The following is a 17,094-nucleotide window of genomic DNA, read 5'->3' as shown; positions in this document are numbered from 1 at the left end:
TGAAAATGGTCAAAAACATAAATTTCGGCTTTTCTCAAAAACCGTCAGTTTTTCAGAATTTTTACTAGTAACATAAAAGATGCTGCATCACTCAGTGTACATGTCAGTTTTTAAATGAAGGCTCTATCTTTAATAATAAAAAAGTTATGCAAAATTTTGAAATTAATAAGATTCATGAAAATGGTAAAAAACAGAAGTTTCGGGTTTTCTCAAAAACCGTCAGTTTTTCAGAATTTTTACTAGTAACATAAAAGATGCTCCATCACTCAGTGTACATGTCAGTTTTTAAATGAAGCCTCTATCTTTAATAGCAAAAAAGTTATGCAAAATTTTGAAATTAATAAGATTTATGAAAATGGTAAAAAACAGAAGTTTCGGGTTTTCTCAAAAACCGTCAGTTTTTCAGAATTTTTACTGGTTACATAAAAGATGCTCCATCACTCAGTGTACATGTCAGTTTTTAAATGAAGGCCCTATCTTTAATATTAAAAAAGTTATGCAAAATTTTGAAATTAATAAGATTCATAAAAATGGTAAAAAACAGAAGTTTCGGGTTTTCTCAAAAACCGTCAGTTTTTCAGATTTTTTACTGGTTACATAAAAGATGCTGCATCACTCAGTGTACATGTCAGTTTTTAAATGAAGCCTCTATCTTTATTAGCAAAAAAGTTATGCAAAATTTTGAAATTAATAAGATTCATGAAAATGGTAAAGAACAGAAATTTTCGTTTTTCTCAAAAACTGTCAGTTTTTCAGAATTTTTACTAGTAACATAAAAGATGCTGCATCACTCAGTGTACATGTCAGTTTTTAAATGAAGGCTCTATCTTTAATAATAAAAAAGTTATGCAAAATTTTGAAATTAATAAGATTCATGAAAATGGTAAAAAACAGAAGTTTCGGGTTTTCTCAAAAACCGTCAGTTTTTCAAAATTTTTACTAGTTACATAAAAGATGCTCCATCACTCAGTGTACATGTCAGTTTTTAAGTGAAGGCTCTATCTTAAATATTAAAAAAGTTATGCAAAATTTTGAAATTAATAAGATTCATGAAAATGGTAAAAAACAGAAGTTTCGGGTTTTCTCAAAAACCGTCAGTTTTTCAAAATTTTTACTAGTTACATAAAAGATGCTCCATCAGTCAGTGTACATGTCAGTTTTTAAATGAAGGCTCTATCTTTAATATTAAAAAAGTTATGCAAAATTTTGAAATTAATAAAATTCATGAAAATGGTAAAAAACAGAAATTTTCGCTTTTCTCAAAAACTGTCAGTTTTTCAGAATTTTAACTAGTTACATAAAAGATGCTCCATCACTCAGTGTACATGTCAGTTTTTAAATGAAAGCTCTATCTTGAATATTAAACAAGTTATGCAAAATTTTGAAATTAATATAATTCATGAAAATGGTGAAAAACATAAATTTCGGTTTTTCTCAAAAACCGTCAGTTTTTCAGAATTTTTACTAGTAACATAAAAGATGCCCCATCACTCAGTGTACATGTAAGTTTTTAAATGAAGCCTCTATCTTTAATAGCCAAAAAGTTATTCAAAATTTTGAAATTAATAAGATTCATGAAAATGGTAAAGAACAGAAATTTTCGTTTTTCTCAAAAACTGTCAGTTTTTCAGAATTTTTACTGGTTACATAAAAGATGCTCCGTCACCCAGTGTAACTGTCAGTTTTTAAATGAAGGCTCTATCTTTAATAATAAAAAAGTTATGCAAAATTTTGAAATTAATAAGATTCATGAAAATGGTAAAAAACAGAAGTTTCGGGTTTTCTCAAAAACCGTCAGTTTTTCAAAATTTTTACTAGTTACATAAAAGATGCTCCATCACTCAGTGTACATGTCAGTTTTTAAATGAAGGCTCTATCTTTAATAGTAAAAAAGTTATGCAAAATTTTCAAATTAATAAAATTCATAAAAATGGTAAAAAACAGAAATTTTGGTTTTTCTCAAAAACCGCCAGTTTTTCAGAACTTTTACCAGTTACATAAAAGATGATCCATCCCTCAGTGTACATGTCAATTTTTAAATGAAGGCTCTATCTTTAATAGCAAGAAAGTTATGGAAAATTTTGAAATTAATATGATTCATGAAAATGGTCAAAAACATAAATTTCAGCTTTTCTCAAAAACCGTCAGCTTTTCAGAATTTTTACTAGAAACATAAAAGATGCTCCATCACCCAGTGTAACTGTCAGTTTTTAAATGAAGGCTCTATCTTTATTAGTAAAAAAGTTATGCAAAATTTTGAAATTAATAAAATTCATAAAAATGGTAAAAAACAGAAATTTCGGTTTTTCTCAAAAACCGTCAGTTTTTCAGAATTTTTACTGGTTACATAAAAGATGCTCCATCACTCAGTGTACATGTCAGTTTTTAAACGAAGGCTCTATCTTTAATAATAAAAAAGTTATGCAAAATTTTGAAATTAATAAGATTCATGAAAATGGTAAAAAACAGAAGTTTCGGGTTTTCTCAAAAACCGTCAGTTTTTCAAAATTTTTACTAGTTACATAAAAGATGCTCCATCACTCAGTGTACATGTCAGTTTTTAAATGAAGGCTCTATCTTTAATATTAAAAAAGTTATGCAAAATTTTGAAATTAATAAAATTCATGAAAATGGTAAAAAACAGAAATTTCGGCTTTTCTCAAAAACAGTCAGCTTTTCAGAATTTTTACTAGTTACATAAAAGATGCTCCATCACTCAGTGTACATGTCAGTTTTTAAATGAAAGCTCTATCTTGAATATTAAAAAAGTTATGCAAAATTTTGAAATTAATATAATTCATGAAAATGGTCAAAAACATAAATTTCGGTTTTTCTCAAAAACCGTCAGTTTTTCAGAATTTTTACTAGTAACATAAAAAATGCTCCATCACTCAGTGTACATGTCAGTTTTTAAATGAAAGCTCTATCTTGAAAAGTAAAAAAGTTATGCAAAATTTTGAAATTAATTAAATTCATGAAAATGGTAAAAAACAGAAACTTTGATTTTTCTCAAAAACCGTCAGTTTTTCAGAATTTTTACTAGTTACATAAAAGATGCTCCATTACTAAATATACATGTCAGTCTTTAAATGAAAACTGTATCTCTAATAACAAAAAAGTTATGCAAGTTTTTCAACCACAAAAGAACTTACCTTCCTAATGACACTATTAGGATCAGTGCACCTAGGCACAACCCTGGCCAACAAAACCCCCGTTTGCCTAAAAGTACTGGGAAGGTCATAAGCAAACTGGACATTGTCCAAGTACGCTTGCAGCACCGTCCTCAATGTCTCAATAGCAGGAAGTCGTTGCTCCTGTTTCTTCTTCCCAATCCAGGGTTCCAAGAGTGAGGTGACTTCATATAGAGAAACAGGAGAAGGATTTTGCAATAGAACCTCCTGGACAAACTGATTTAACTCACTAAAACTCTTTAGTACCGAAGGAACCAACTTTAAGTCACCATAATAATGTTCCGGAACCTGGGCGTTTATTTTGCAATATATAGCCGAGGCGTTGTACACATTGTCAAAGAATAACGTTAACACCCTGATGCGATCCTCCGATTCTATTGGCACGGGCAGTCTGACCAATGAGGTCACGGCGGCAATGATCAAAGGGAACAGCTCGATATAGTCCGGACCGTTATGTAGATGCATCTGATTGAGTATCTCGGACATCACTTTGTCCCTATTGGTCATTCGGATGTGTAAGTTGTTGCGGTCGGGGTGCATGGCCTCGGCGACCCTGTTTATGCCCTTAAGGGTGATTTTCCTGATAGAAAAGTCTTTGGCCAACGACAGTTCATTGAGTAAAAAGTCCAGGATTTCGTTCTCTATGACCCTTAACAGTTGATCGCTAGGCGCTTTGGTGCAGATCTCCGCGTAGCTGTTGATGATCACGTAACGTAATCGTTCGAGAGTCAACTCGTGCGAGTGGTTTTTCATGAACGAGAAGAGTTTCGTCGGTTTTTTGTGTAAAGCGTCTTTTCTGATCTGATGCACCTTTTCCAGGACCAGGGGTAAGTGGACCCTTGACGCCATACCTATTGACTCAGCACAAGCGTTTAGTTCTGAGTAATCTGTTAATCGGGTGTTGGATATCAAGGAGTCTAGTACTTGCAGCACTGTTTCTTTTGATTTTATATAGCAGAGTACGAGTGCGATGAATTTTAATAGAAATCTCTTTTCTTCTTCTTTTATTTTGAGTTCTTCCTTGTCGAGATGCATGTTCCTGAAAAGGAAACAAGGATCAATCAATGTGTTTGGAAGAAACTGGAATCTGACTGCCTGAAGTCACTGGGATTAACATCCAGGTACTTTAGGACACTTATTACAGGAATTTGGGTCAAAGTTATTTTTAAGGTTCCTATAGTTCACTGAACTAGTTCAGATAGTCAAAGCTTAAAGGATTTGGGAGTTACAGGAATCTTAGTTACTGTATCTTCTAGATACTTTAACACTCTTATTTTAGGGATCTGAGGAACTTGGAGGACCTAGAGTTGCTGTAAGGTTCAGGTAATTTAAGAGACTTATTCCAGAAATTTGGGTAACTTTGAGTACCTAAAATTGTTTATTTAACAGCGCTCTAACTGCAAGTGAAAACCCCATAAAGATGCCTTAAATAGTTTTCACATTATCCTACCTGGAACATAGGTCTGCAAGATATGACTGTCCTGGAAACCTAAAGTGCTGTAGCTCAGAAACTATTTGAGCTAAAAATGTGCTTCATGTATCAAAATGATCCTTTAGAACCTCCTTATAACCTCCCAAAAAATATTCTTAATATTATCGCAGTGGCACTCAAAATCTCTTGTTAAAGATCCTTCGGTCACCTTTTGGACTGGTCTAGGACCGTGACTCATAAAACTCACTGTAACTCAGTGAATTCTTAAGCCACAAAAAGCGTTTGCATATTCAAATGTTCACTAAAGAACGCACTAACTGTAAGTGAAAACCCGTTAAAAATAACTTAAATAGTTTTTAAATTATCCTGCCTGGAACGTATGTCTGCAAGATATGACTGTCCTGGAAATCTAAAGTGCTGTAGCTCAGCAACTATTTGAGCTAAAAATGTGCTTTATGTATCAAAATGATCCTCGAGAACCCCCTTATAACCTCCCCAATAAATATTATTAATATTAGTGCAGTGGCACTCAAAATCTCTTGTTAAAGATTCTTGGTTCGCCTCTTGGACTGGTTTAGGACCGTGATTCACAAAATTGACTCTAACTCATTGAATTCTTAACTCATAAAAAGTGTTCGCATATCAATTTGTTCAGTGAGGAGTGCACTAACTGTGAATGAAAACCCCATACAAACGCCTTGAATAGTTTTTACATTATCTTACCTGGAACATAGGTCAGCAAGATATGACTGTCCTGGAAACCTAAAGTGCTGTAGCTCAGCAACTATTTGAGCTAAAAATGTGCTTTATGTATCAAAATGATCCTTAAGAACCCCCTTATAACCTCCCAAAAAATATCCTTAATATTATCTCAGTGGCACTCAAAATCTCTTGTTAAAGATCCTTCGGTCACCTTTTGGACTGGTCTAGGACCGTGACTCACAAAACTCACTGTAACTCAGTGAGTTCTTAAGCCACAAAAAGCGTTTGCATATTAAAATGTTCACTAAAGAACGCACTAACTGTAAGTGAAAACCCCTTAAAAATGACTTGAATAGTTTTTGAATTATCCTGCCTGGAACGTATGTCTGCAAGATATGACTGTCCTGGGAACCTAAAGTGCTGTAGCTCAGAAACTATTTGAGCTAAAAATGTGCTTCATGTATCAAAATGATCCTTAAGAACCCGCTTATAACCTCCCAAAAAAATATCCTTAATATTATCTCAGTGGCACTCAAAATCTCTTGTTAAAGATCCTTCGGTCACCCCTTGGACTGGTCTAGGACCGTGACTCACAAAACTAACTATAACTCAGTGAGTTCTTAAGCCACAAAAAGCGTTTGCATATTAAAATGTTCACTAAAGAACGCACTAACTGTAAGTGAAAACCCCTTAAAAATGACTTGAATAGTTTTTGAATTATCCTGCCTGGAACGTATGTCAGCAAGATATGACTGTCCTGGAAATCTAAAGTGCTGTAGCTCAGAAACTATTTGAGCTAAAAATGTGCTTTATGTATCAAAATGATCCTTAAGAACCCCCTTATAACCTCCCAAAAAAATATCCTTAAAATTATCTCAGTGGCACTCAAAATCTCTTGTTAAAGATCCTTCGGTCACCTTTTGGACTGGTCTAGGACCGTGACTCATAAAACTCACTGTAACTCAGTGAGTTCTTAAGCCACAAAAAGCGTTTGCATATTAAAATGTTCACTAAAGAACGCACTAACTGTAAGTAAAAACCCTTTAAAAATGACTTGAATAGTTTTTGAATTATCCTGCCTGGAACGTATGTCTGCAAGATATGACTGTCCTGGAAATCTAAAGTGCTGTAGCTCAGAAACTATTTGAGCTAAAAATGTGCTTTATGTATCAAAATGATCCTTGAGAACCCCCTTATGACCTCCCCAAGAAATATTATTAATATTATTGCAGTGGCACTCAAAATCTCTTGTTAAAGATCCTTCGGTCACCTTTTGGACTGGTCTAGGACCGTGACTCATAAAACTCACTGTAACTCAGTGAGTTCTTAAGCCACAAAAAGCGTTTGCATATTAAAATGTTCACTAAAGAACGCACTAACTGTAAGTGAAAACCGCTTAAAAATGACTTAAATAGTTTTTGAATTATCCTGCCTGGAACGTATGTCAGCAAGATATGACTGTCCTGGAAATCTAAAGTGCTGTAGCTCAGCAACTATTTGAGCTAAAAATGTGCTTTATGTATCAAAATGATCCTCAAGAACCTCCTTATAACCTCCCAAAAAATATCCTTAATATTATCGCAGTGGCACTCAAAATCTCTTACTAAAAATCCTTCGGTCACCCCTTGGACTGGTCTAGGACCGTGACTCACAAAACTCACTGTAACTCAGTGAGTTCTTAAGCCACAAAAAGCGTTTGCATATTAAAATGTTCACTAAAGAACGCACTAACTGTAAGTGAAAACCCCTTAAAAATGACATGAATAGTTTTTGAATTATCCTGCCTGGAACGTATGTCTGCAAGATATGACTGTCCTGGAAACCTAAAGTGCTGTAGCTTAGAAACTATTTGAGCTAAAAATGTGCTTTATGTATCAAAATGATCCTTTAAAACCTCCTTATAACCTCCCAAAAAAATATCCTTAATATTATCTCAGTGGCACTCAAAATCTCTTGTTAAAGATCCTTCGGTCACCCCTTGGACTGGTCTAGGACCGTGACTCACAAAACTCACTATAACTCGGTGAGTTCTTAAGCCACAAAAAGCGTTTGTATATTAAAATGTTCACTAAAGAACGCACTAACTGTAAGTGAAAACCCCTTAAAAATGACTTGAATAGTTTTTGAATTATCCTGCCTGGAACGTATGTCTGCAAGATATGACTGTCCTCGAAACCTAAAGTGCTGTAGCTCAGCAACTATTTGAGCTAAAAATGTGCTTTATATATCAAAATGATCCTTTAGAACCTCCTTATAACCTCCCAAAAAATATCCTTAATATTATCTCAGTGGCACTCAAAATCTCTTGTTAAAGATCCTTCGGTCACCTTTTGGACTGGTCTAGGACCGTGACTCATAAAACTCACTGTAACTCAGTGAATTCTTAAGCCACAAAAAGCGTTTGCATATTAAAATGTTCACTAAAGAACGCACTAACTGTAAGTGAAAACCCCTTAAAAATGACTTGAATAGTTTTTGAATTATCCTGCCTGGAACGTATGTCTGCAAGATATGACTGTCCTGGAAACCTAAGGTGCTGTAACTCAACAACTATGTGAGCTAAAAATGTGCTTTATGTATCAAAATGATCCTTTAGAACCTCCTTATAACCTCCCAAAAAATATCCTTAATATTATCGCAGTGGCACTCAAAATCTCTTGTTAAACATCCTTCGGTCACCTTTTGGACTGGTCTAGGACCGTGACTCACAAAACTCACTATTACTCAGTGAGTTCTTAAGCCACAAAAAGCGTTTGCATATTAAAATGTTCACTAAAGAACGCACTAACTGTAAGTGAAAACCCCTTAAAAATGACTTGAATAGTTTTTGAATTATCCTGCCTGGAACGTATGTCAGCAAGATATGACTGTCCTGGAAATCTAAAGTGCTGTAGCTCAGCAACTATTTGAGCTAAAAATGTGCTTGATGTATCAAAATGATCCTCAAGAACCCCCTTATAACCTCCCCAAGAAATATTATTAATATTATTGCAGTGGCACTCAAAATCTCTTGTTAAAGATCCTTCGGTCACCTTTTGGACTGGTCTAGGACCGTGACTCACAAAACTCACTGTAACTCAGTGAGTTCCTAAGCCACAAAAAGCGTTTGCATATTAAAATGTTCACTAAAGAACGCACTAACTGTAAGTGAAAACCCGTTAAAAATAACTTAAATAGTTTTTAAATTATCCTGCCTGGAACGTATGTCTGCAAGATATGACTGTCCTGGAAACCTAAAGTGCTGTAGCTCAGCAACTATTTGAGCTAAAAATGTGCTTTATGTATCAAAATGATCCTTGAGAACCCCCTTATGACCTCCCCAAGAAATATTATTAATATTATTGCAGTGGCACTCAAAATCTCTTGTTAAAGATCCTTCGGTCACCTTTTGGACTGGTCTAGGACCGTGACTCATAAAACTCACTGTAACTCAATGAATTCTTAAGCCACAAAAAGCGTTTGCATATTAAAATGTTCACTAAAGAACGCACTAACTGTAAGTGAAAACCCCTTAAAAATGACTTGAATAGTTTTTGAATTATCCTGCCTGGAACGTATGTCAGCAAGATATGACTGTCCTGGAAACCTAAAGTGCTGTATCTCAGCAACTATTTGAGCTAAAAATGTGCTTCATGTATCAAAATGATCCTTAAGAACCCGCTTATAACCTCCCAAAAAAATATCCTTAATATTATCTCAGTGGCACTCAAAATCTCTTGTTAAAAATCCTTCGGTCACCTTTTGGACTGGTCTAGGACCGTGACTCATAAAACTCACTGTAACTCAGTGAGTTCTTAAGCCACAAAAAGCGTTTGCATATTAAAATGTTCACTAAAGAACGCACTAACTGTAAGTGAAAACCCCTTAAAAATGACTTGAATAGTTTTTTAATTATCCTGCCTGGAACGTATGTCTGCAAGATATGACTGTCCTGGAAACCTAAAGTGCTGTAGCTCAGCAACTATTTGAGCTAAAAATGTGCTTTATGTATCAAAATGATCCTTTAGAACCTCCTTATAACCTCCCAAAAAATATCCTTAATATTATCGCAGTGGCACTCAAAATCTCTTACTAAAAATCCTTCGGTCACCCCTTGGACTGGTCTAGGACCGTGACTCACAAAACTCACTGTAACTCAGTGAGTTCTTAAGCCACAAAAAGCGTTTGCATATTAAAATGTTCACTAAAGAACGCACTAACTGTAAGTGAAAACCCCTTAAAAATGACATGAATAGTTTTTGAATTATCCTGCCTGGAACGTATGTCTGCAAGATATGACTGTCCTGGAAACCTAAAGTGCTGTAGCTTAGAAACTATTTGAGCTAAAAATGTGCTTTATGTATCAAAATGATCCTTTAAAACCTCCTTATAACCTCCCAAAAAAATATCCTTAATATTATCTCAGTGGCACTCAAAATCTCTTGTTAAAGATCCTTCGGTCACCCCTTGGACTGGTCTAGGACCGTGACTCACAAAACTCACTATAACTCGGTGAGTTCTTAAGCCACAAAAAGCGTTTGTATATTAAAATGTTCACTAAAGAACGCACTAACTGTAAGTGAAAACCCCTTAAAAATGACTTGAATAGTTTTTGAATTATCCTGCCTGGAACGTATGTCTGCAAGATATGACTGTCCTGGAAATCTAAAGTGCTGTAGCTCAGAAACTATTTGAGCTAAAAATGTGCTTTATGTATCAAAATGATCCTTGAGAACCCCCTTATGACCTCCCCAAGAAATATTATTAATATTATTGCAGTGGCACTCAAAATCTCTTGTTAAAGATCCTTCGGTCACCTTTTGGACTGGTCTAGGACCGTGACTCATAAAACTCACTGTAACTCAGTGAGTTCTTAAGCCACAAAAAGCGTTTGCATATTAAAATGTTCACTAAAGAACGCACTAACTGTAAGTGAAAACCGCTTAAAAATGACTTAAATAGTTTTTGAATTATCCTGCCTGGAACGTATGTCAGCAAGATATGACTGTCCTGGAAATCTAAAGTGCTGTAGCTCAGCAACTATTTGAGCTAAAAATGTGCTTTATGTATCAAAATGATCCTCAAGAACCCCCTTATAACCTCCCAAAAAATATCCTTAATACTATTACAGTGGCACCCAAAATCTCTTCTCGAAACTTACCTCACAGCATAAAACTCCAACTGCTCCTGCGCCTTGGTGAGCACCAACTCGCCCCTCGACTCGTTCCCCCCGTTACTCTGCTGCAGCAAATTAACGAAGTCGAACAGCAACTCGTGCCACTCCAGCACGTTAAAACCGTCAAAGTTCTGATCCAGATATTTCTGTAAGTGTGGAAGTTTCGAATCCCACACCTGCTTATACAAAGGTAAATCCCCAGGTGCGAGATGCTTTAGGTACTTCAATATAAAAGTACCGCGACATTGTGGTATCGGACTGGATAGCAGTACCATGCAACGGACGAAACGCTCCTCGAATCTCTCGGTACGTTCACGTTTTGAGGCTAAATAAGTCAGACAGCGCAGTATGATCACTATGGCATCGTCGTATAGGGTGTTCAAGAAACTTTTCAATAGTAATTGATACAGGACGTCTTCTAAATCGGTTTCTGAGGAGGTGGTTAGGACGTACAGGGCGTTATCTGCGGACTGTTGAGTGTCCTGCAGCTCCTGTGGGCTGTACGGGGCGTTTTTGGGGTTGAGTTTCTGTTTGCAGCACATTTTTAGGATGAATTCCAAGTAGAGTTCCGGTCCGTCCGGGTTTAGTTCTGAAATATAGAAAGTCTACTGAACAACTTTCGTTTAAGTTGTACGTGACTTTTTTTGCCACTATTTGCATATTGTAAAGGTTCCACTAGGAAACTGCATGTCCCATCCTTGTATCAAGGATATGTGAAAGTTTAGTGATAGTTGGTCACTTGGATTTCCTTAGTTTAAAACGGCCACTTACATTATTTAATATTAAACCAAGCAGATATAGACGAAACCAACTGAATGGCCTCCGCGTTCGCCTGATTTAGCTGCGCTTGATTTTTTTTTACGGGGTTATTTCAAAGAAAGAGTGTAGGAAATTCGATGATTTTTCAACTGTCTGGAAGTAATTATTGATTTATTCCAGGCAGTTGATTCCAAGGCGTTAAAAATCAAACTTCCTGGAAGTAATTTTCCATTCATTTCCTGATGATTTCATAATTTCCACTACTATTCGGACCTAAACCCTTATTAGATGGTCAAAGCTTATAGCTACTACCCCAAAAATGGAAGCACTGGGCAGATACATTAATTAAACCATTTTTTATTAAAAGAAATTTAATCAGACGTAATAAGGTTGTTAAATGATACATTTCCTCATTGGTCGAAGGGGGGGGGCAACTGAATGGCCCACCCGTTCACCTGATTTAGCTCCGCTTGATTTTTTTTACGGGGTTATTTAGAAAAAAAAGAGTGCAGACAACTCAATTATACTTCAATTGCCTGGAAGTAATTACTCATTTATTCCAGGCAGTTGAGGTCTTTTCTAATTTCTTATTTATTTCAAATAATCGATATACCAAAAATCTCCTATAATAAGAGAGTTACTTTATATTATTGAAAAGGTTTTACAAAAATAGTTCAAGAAAGTCCTTCAAATAGTTCTAGAAAGAAAAAATCACAACAGGTTAAATCTGGAGAGCGAGGAGGCCAAGAAATGGGTCCATTTGGAGTTGTATGCTTTCCATAGGTAAGTATTATGTCCACTAGTTGTTCTAAACAAGGGCTATTTTTACGCAAAAAATAGTAGCAGTCAAAAATGGCTTTTTTTTATTTTTCTCAAAAACTATTGGGATTTCAAAAATTTTCATTCTTATAAAAAATGTTCTCTCAATTGGGGTGTATATAACATTTTTTATTTTATGTCTCTAACTATATTAGTAAAAAAGTTATTAAACATTTTGGAAAATACCAAAAATGTAAAATGGCAAAAATCTGTAATTCTCATTTTTCTCAAAAACTATAAGGATCTCAAAAATTTTTACTCTTATGAAAAATGTCCTCTCTATTGGGGTGTATATAACACTTTTTATTTCATGTCTCTAGCTTTATTAGTAAAGAAGTTATTAAACATTTTGAAAAATAGCAAAAATGTAAAAAATGGCAAAATTCTGTAATTTTCATTTTTCTCAAAAACTATTGGGATCTCAAAAATTTTCATTCTTATGAAAAATGTTCTCTCAACTGGGGTGTATATAACACTTTTTATTTCATGTCTCTAGCTTTATTAGTAAAAAAGTTATTAAACATTTTAAAAAATACCAAAAATGTAAAATGGCAAACATCTGTAATTCTCATTTTTCTCAAAAACTATAAGGATCTCAAAAATTTTTACTCTTATGAAAAATGTCCTCTCTATTGGGGTGTATATAACACTTTTTATTTCATGTCTCTAGCTATATTAGTAAAAAAGTTATTAAATATTTTGGAAAATACTAAAAATGTAAAAAATGGCAAAAATCTGTAATTTTCATTTTTCTCAAAAACTATTGGGATGTCGAAAGTTTTCACTCTTATGAAACATGTTCTCTGCATTTAGATGCATATAGCAGTTTTTGATTCATCTCCCTACCTTCATTAGTAAAAAAGTTATCAAAATTCTTGAAAATTATTCCGGGCGTGAAAACGACAAAAATCTCAAATTTTCATTTTTCTCAAAAACTATTGGGATCTCAAAAATTTTCATTTTCATGAAAAATGTTCTCTCAACTGGGGTGTACATAACACTTTTTATTTCATGTCTCTAGCTTTATTAGTAAAAAGTTATTAAACATTTTGAAAAATACCAAAAATGTAAAATGGCAAACATCTGTAATTCTCATTTTTCTCAAAAACTATAAGGATCTCAAAAATTTTTACTCTTATGAAAAATGTCCTCTCTATTGGGGTGTATATAACAGTTTTTGATTCATGTCTCTAGCTTTATTAGTAAAGAATTTATTAAACATTTTGAAAAATAGCAAAAATTGCAAAAATCTGTAATTTTCATTTTTCTCAAAAACTATTGGGATGTCGAAAATTTTCACTCTTATGAAAAATGTTCTCTGCATTTAGATGCATATAGCAGTTTTTGATTCATCTCCCTACCTCTATTAGTAAAAAAGTTATCAAAATTCTTGAAAATTATTCCTGGCGTGAAAACGAAAAAAATCTCAACTTTTCATTTTTCTCAAAAACTATTGGGATCTCAAAAATGTTCATTCTTATGAAAAATTTTCTCTCAATTGGGGTGTATATAACACTTTTTATTTCATGTCTCTAGCTATATTAGTAAAAAAGTTATTAAACATTTTGGAAAATGTAAAAAATGGCAAAAATCTGTAATTTTCATTTTTCTCAAAAACTATTGGGATGTCGAAAATTTTCACTCTTATGAAAAATGTTCTCTGCATTTAGATGCATATAGCAGTTTTTAATTCATCTCCCTACCTTTATTAGTAAAAAAGTTATCAAAATTCTTGAAAATTATTCCAGGCATGAAAACGACAAAAATATCAAATTTTCATTTTTCTCAAAAACTATTGGGATCTCAAAAATTTTTATTCTTATGAAAAATGTTCTCTCAATTTGGGTGTATATAACACTTTTTATTTCATGTCTTTAGCTATATTAGTAAAAAAGTTATTAAACATTTTGGAAAATACTAAAAATGTAAAAAATGGCAAAAATCTGTAATTTTCATTTTTCTCAAAAACTATTGGGATGTCGAAAATTTTCACTCTTATGAAAAATGTTCTCTCAATTGGGGTGTATATAACGCTTTTTATTTCATGTCTCTAGCTTTATTAGTAAAAAAGTTATTAAAAATTTTGGAAAATACCAAAAATGTAAAATGACAAAAATCTGTAATTCTCATTTTTCTCAAAAACTATAAGGATCTCAAACATTTTTACTCTTATGAAAAATGTCCTCTCTATTGGGGTGTATATAACAGTTTTTGATTCATGTCTCTAGCTTTATTAGTAAAGAAGTTATTAAACATTTTGAAAAATAGCAAAAATGTAAAAAATGGTAAAAATCTGCAATTTTCATTTTTCTCAAAAACTATTGGGATCTCGAAAATTTTCACTCTTATGAAAAATGTTCTCTGTATTGATGTGTACATAACACTTTTTGTTTCATGCAAATATTCCCACTAGTTTTCGAGATATTGCACTTTAAAGTACACACCTATACCTGGACATTTATACATAAAACACTCAATATCTCTGAAAGCTTTGCTCAAATCATTTTGGACCTGAAGCAACATTTGTAAAGAATATTCCTTAGAATATTCTACTATTTGTTTCATAGAAATACTCCCGGTAGTTTTTAAGATATTGGACTTAAAGTTATTATTATTGTATTCGACAACACCAGCTCTAGAAACCTGAGTTCTATTGATCCAAATTATTAAATAATTACAAAATAACTGGGTAAGTGGTCATGAATTCATTATACTAATGTTGCAAAGATTACTAATAAAAAATAGCATACAACATACTAAATACCCCTTAAATCTTAACAAACACTTTGAAAAAAAGGTTTTTCACCACTTACCTTTATTGGTAAGCACCTTCTTGTAAGCCAAAGCAGTAATAATCTTCAGCAACACCTGCTTAACGTTCATAGAAGAGGTCAGCAACAACTCATTAACCTGCTTCAAAATGTCCCTTATTCTCCTATAAATAGTTTCCTCACTACTATAAGCTATAAGATGCGTGATCACTATCAACCCCTTCAACTTATCGCGGTCATTATTGTTCCTTAAATGCACCAATAAGCGATCGATGGTTATATCAGTAAAATGTACCGCGATACACTCGTAACACCTTAGGACCTCCGAGTGGCCCCGAGCTGAATCCGGTTGAGCATAATCAGGGTGCAAACTTAACAGTTCACCCAACTGATTTAATATCATAGGCAGTACCGGTTCTAGTAACATGCCATTTACGGCAGTACCCTTAGTTAAAACAGCGTGCAAGCATTTCGTGACTGTGCAAGCATCGATATGCTTCTTATACAACCCCAATAGGACCGGTATAACTTTAGGGATCTGTTGTAAGACCCTTTCTAACGGTAGAACGGGAAACATGGCGGTCAGAGCGTCCAGAACAGACTCTACCGTTTTTTGCTCACGAGAGTACACCCAAGAGGAGATCAGGACGTCGTAGATCATCGAGAGTTCGGTGGTGAACGTGTCTGAAGTAATGGACGGGTCGGGCACCTGATCTAAGTTCGTTTGATATTCCATTAGGCCCTCGCAAAAATGTTGCGTCGCTGAAATGACGGGAGGGTCGGTGAGAGGGAGGAACGCGCGGGTTTTGGTTTTGACGAGATCATCCTCAGGACATAAAAATTGAGTTTTTTTGTGTGGTGTGTACTGGCTTTAGCGTCTAATATCTCAAGAGCTACTGGGAATATTTTAATGAAATAAAAAGAGAAATGTTCTGAAGAATATTCTTTATAAATGTTGCTTTAGGTCTAAAATGATTTGAACAAAGCTTTCTGAGATATTAGGGGTTTTATGCAAAAGTGTCCCGGTACTGACTTCTAAGTCCAATATCTCAAAAACTACTAGGAATATTCGCATGAAACAAAAAGGGTTATGTAAACGCCAATAAAAAGAAAATTTTTCACAGGAATGAAAATTTTTGAGGAACCAATAGTTTTTGAGAAAAATTAAAATTTGCAATTTATGTCGTTTTCATGGCTGGAATAATTTTCAAGAATTTTGATAACTTTTTTACTATTAAAGATAGGGACATGGATCAAAAACTGCTATATAGACCCAAATGCAGAGAATATTTTTCATAGGAATGAAAATTTTTGAGAAACCAATAGTTTTTGAGAAAAATTAAAATTCCAGATTTTTGTCATTTTTTACATTTTTGCTATTTTTCAAAATGTTTAATAACTTTTTTAATAATAAAGCTAGAGACATGATTCAAAAAGTGTTATATACACCCCAATAAAGAGAACATTTTTATAAGAATGAAAATTTTTGAGAAACTAATAGTTTCTAAGAAAAAGCAAAATTTCAGATTTTTGCCATTTTTACATTTTTGCTATTTTTCAAAATCTTGAATAACTTTTTTACTAATAAAGCTAGAGACATGAATCAAAAAGTGTTACGTACACCCCAATAGAGAGAACATTTTTCACAAGAACAAAAAATTTTGAGAAACTAATAGTTTTTGAGAAAAATTAAAATGTGAGATTTTTGCCATTTTCATGCCTGGAATCATTTTCAAGAAATTTGATAACTTTTTTATTATCAAAGGTAGAGACATGAAACAAAAACTGCTATGGAAACCCAAATCCAGAGAATATTTTTCACAAGAATGAAAATTTTTGAGAAACTAATAGTTTTTGAGAAAAATTAAAATTTTAGATTTTTGTCATTTTTACATTTTTGTTATTTTTCAAAATCTTGAATAACTTTTTTACTAATAAAGCTAGAGACATGAATCAAAAAGTGTTACGTACACCCCAATAGAGAGAACATTTTTCACAAGAACAAAAAATTTTGAGAAACTAATAGTTTTTGAGAAAAATTAAAATGTGAGATTTTTGCCATTTTCATGCCTGGAATCATTTTCAAGAAATTTGATAACTTTTTTACTATCAAAGGTAGAGACATGAAACAAAAACTGCTATGGAAACCCAAATCCAGAGAATATTTTTCACAAGAATGAAAATTTTTGAGAAACTAATAGTTTTTGAGAAAAATTAAAATTTCAGATTTTTGTCATTTTTACATTTTTGTTATTTTTCAAAATC

The 17,094-nt window shown here is 33.5% G+C and overlaps 1 protein-coding gene across 4 annotated transcripts in view; it reads right to left on the bottom strand.

Annotated features, from left to right (window-relative positions):
* LOC126747891 (maestro heat-like repeat-containing protein family member 1) overlaps nt 1–17,094 on the bottom strand; it is a 62,207-nt gene that overhangs the window by 14,313 nt on the left and 30,800 nt on the right. For 3 of the 4 annotated variants that reach the window (XM_050456856.1, XM_050456857.1, XM_050456855.1), the window contains exons 4-6: nt 14,872–15,591; nt 10,466–11,069; nt 3,153–4,230 (exon numbers count right to left, since the gene is read on the bottom strand). In XM_050456856.1, coding sequence (XP_050312813.1) covers nt 3,153–4,230; nt 10,466–11,069; nt 14,872–15,591 — 2,402 coding nt within the window. The remainder of the gene's footprint in view (nt 1–3,152; nt 4,231–10,465; nt 11,070–14,871; nt 15,592–17,094) is intronic. The other variant, XM_050456858.1, reaches the window with a different exon arrangement.

This window comes from Anthonomus grandis, chromosome 20 (assembly GCF_022605725.1).
Source record: "Anthonomus grandis grandis chromosome 20, icAntGran1.3, whole genome shotgun sequence".
Classification (NCBI taxonomy): domain Eukaryota; kingdom Metazoa; phylum Arthropoda; class Insecta; order Coleoptera; family Curculionidae; genus Anthonomus; species Anthonomus grandis.
This window is presented reverse-complemented; position numbering and strand designations above follow the sequence as displayed.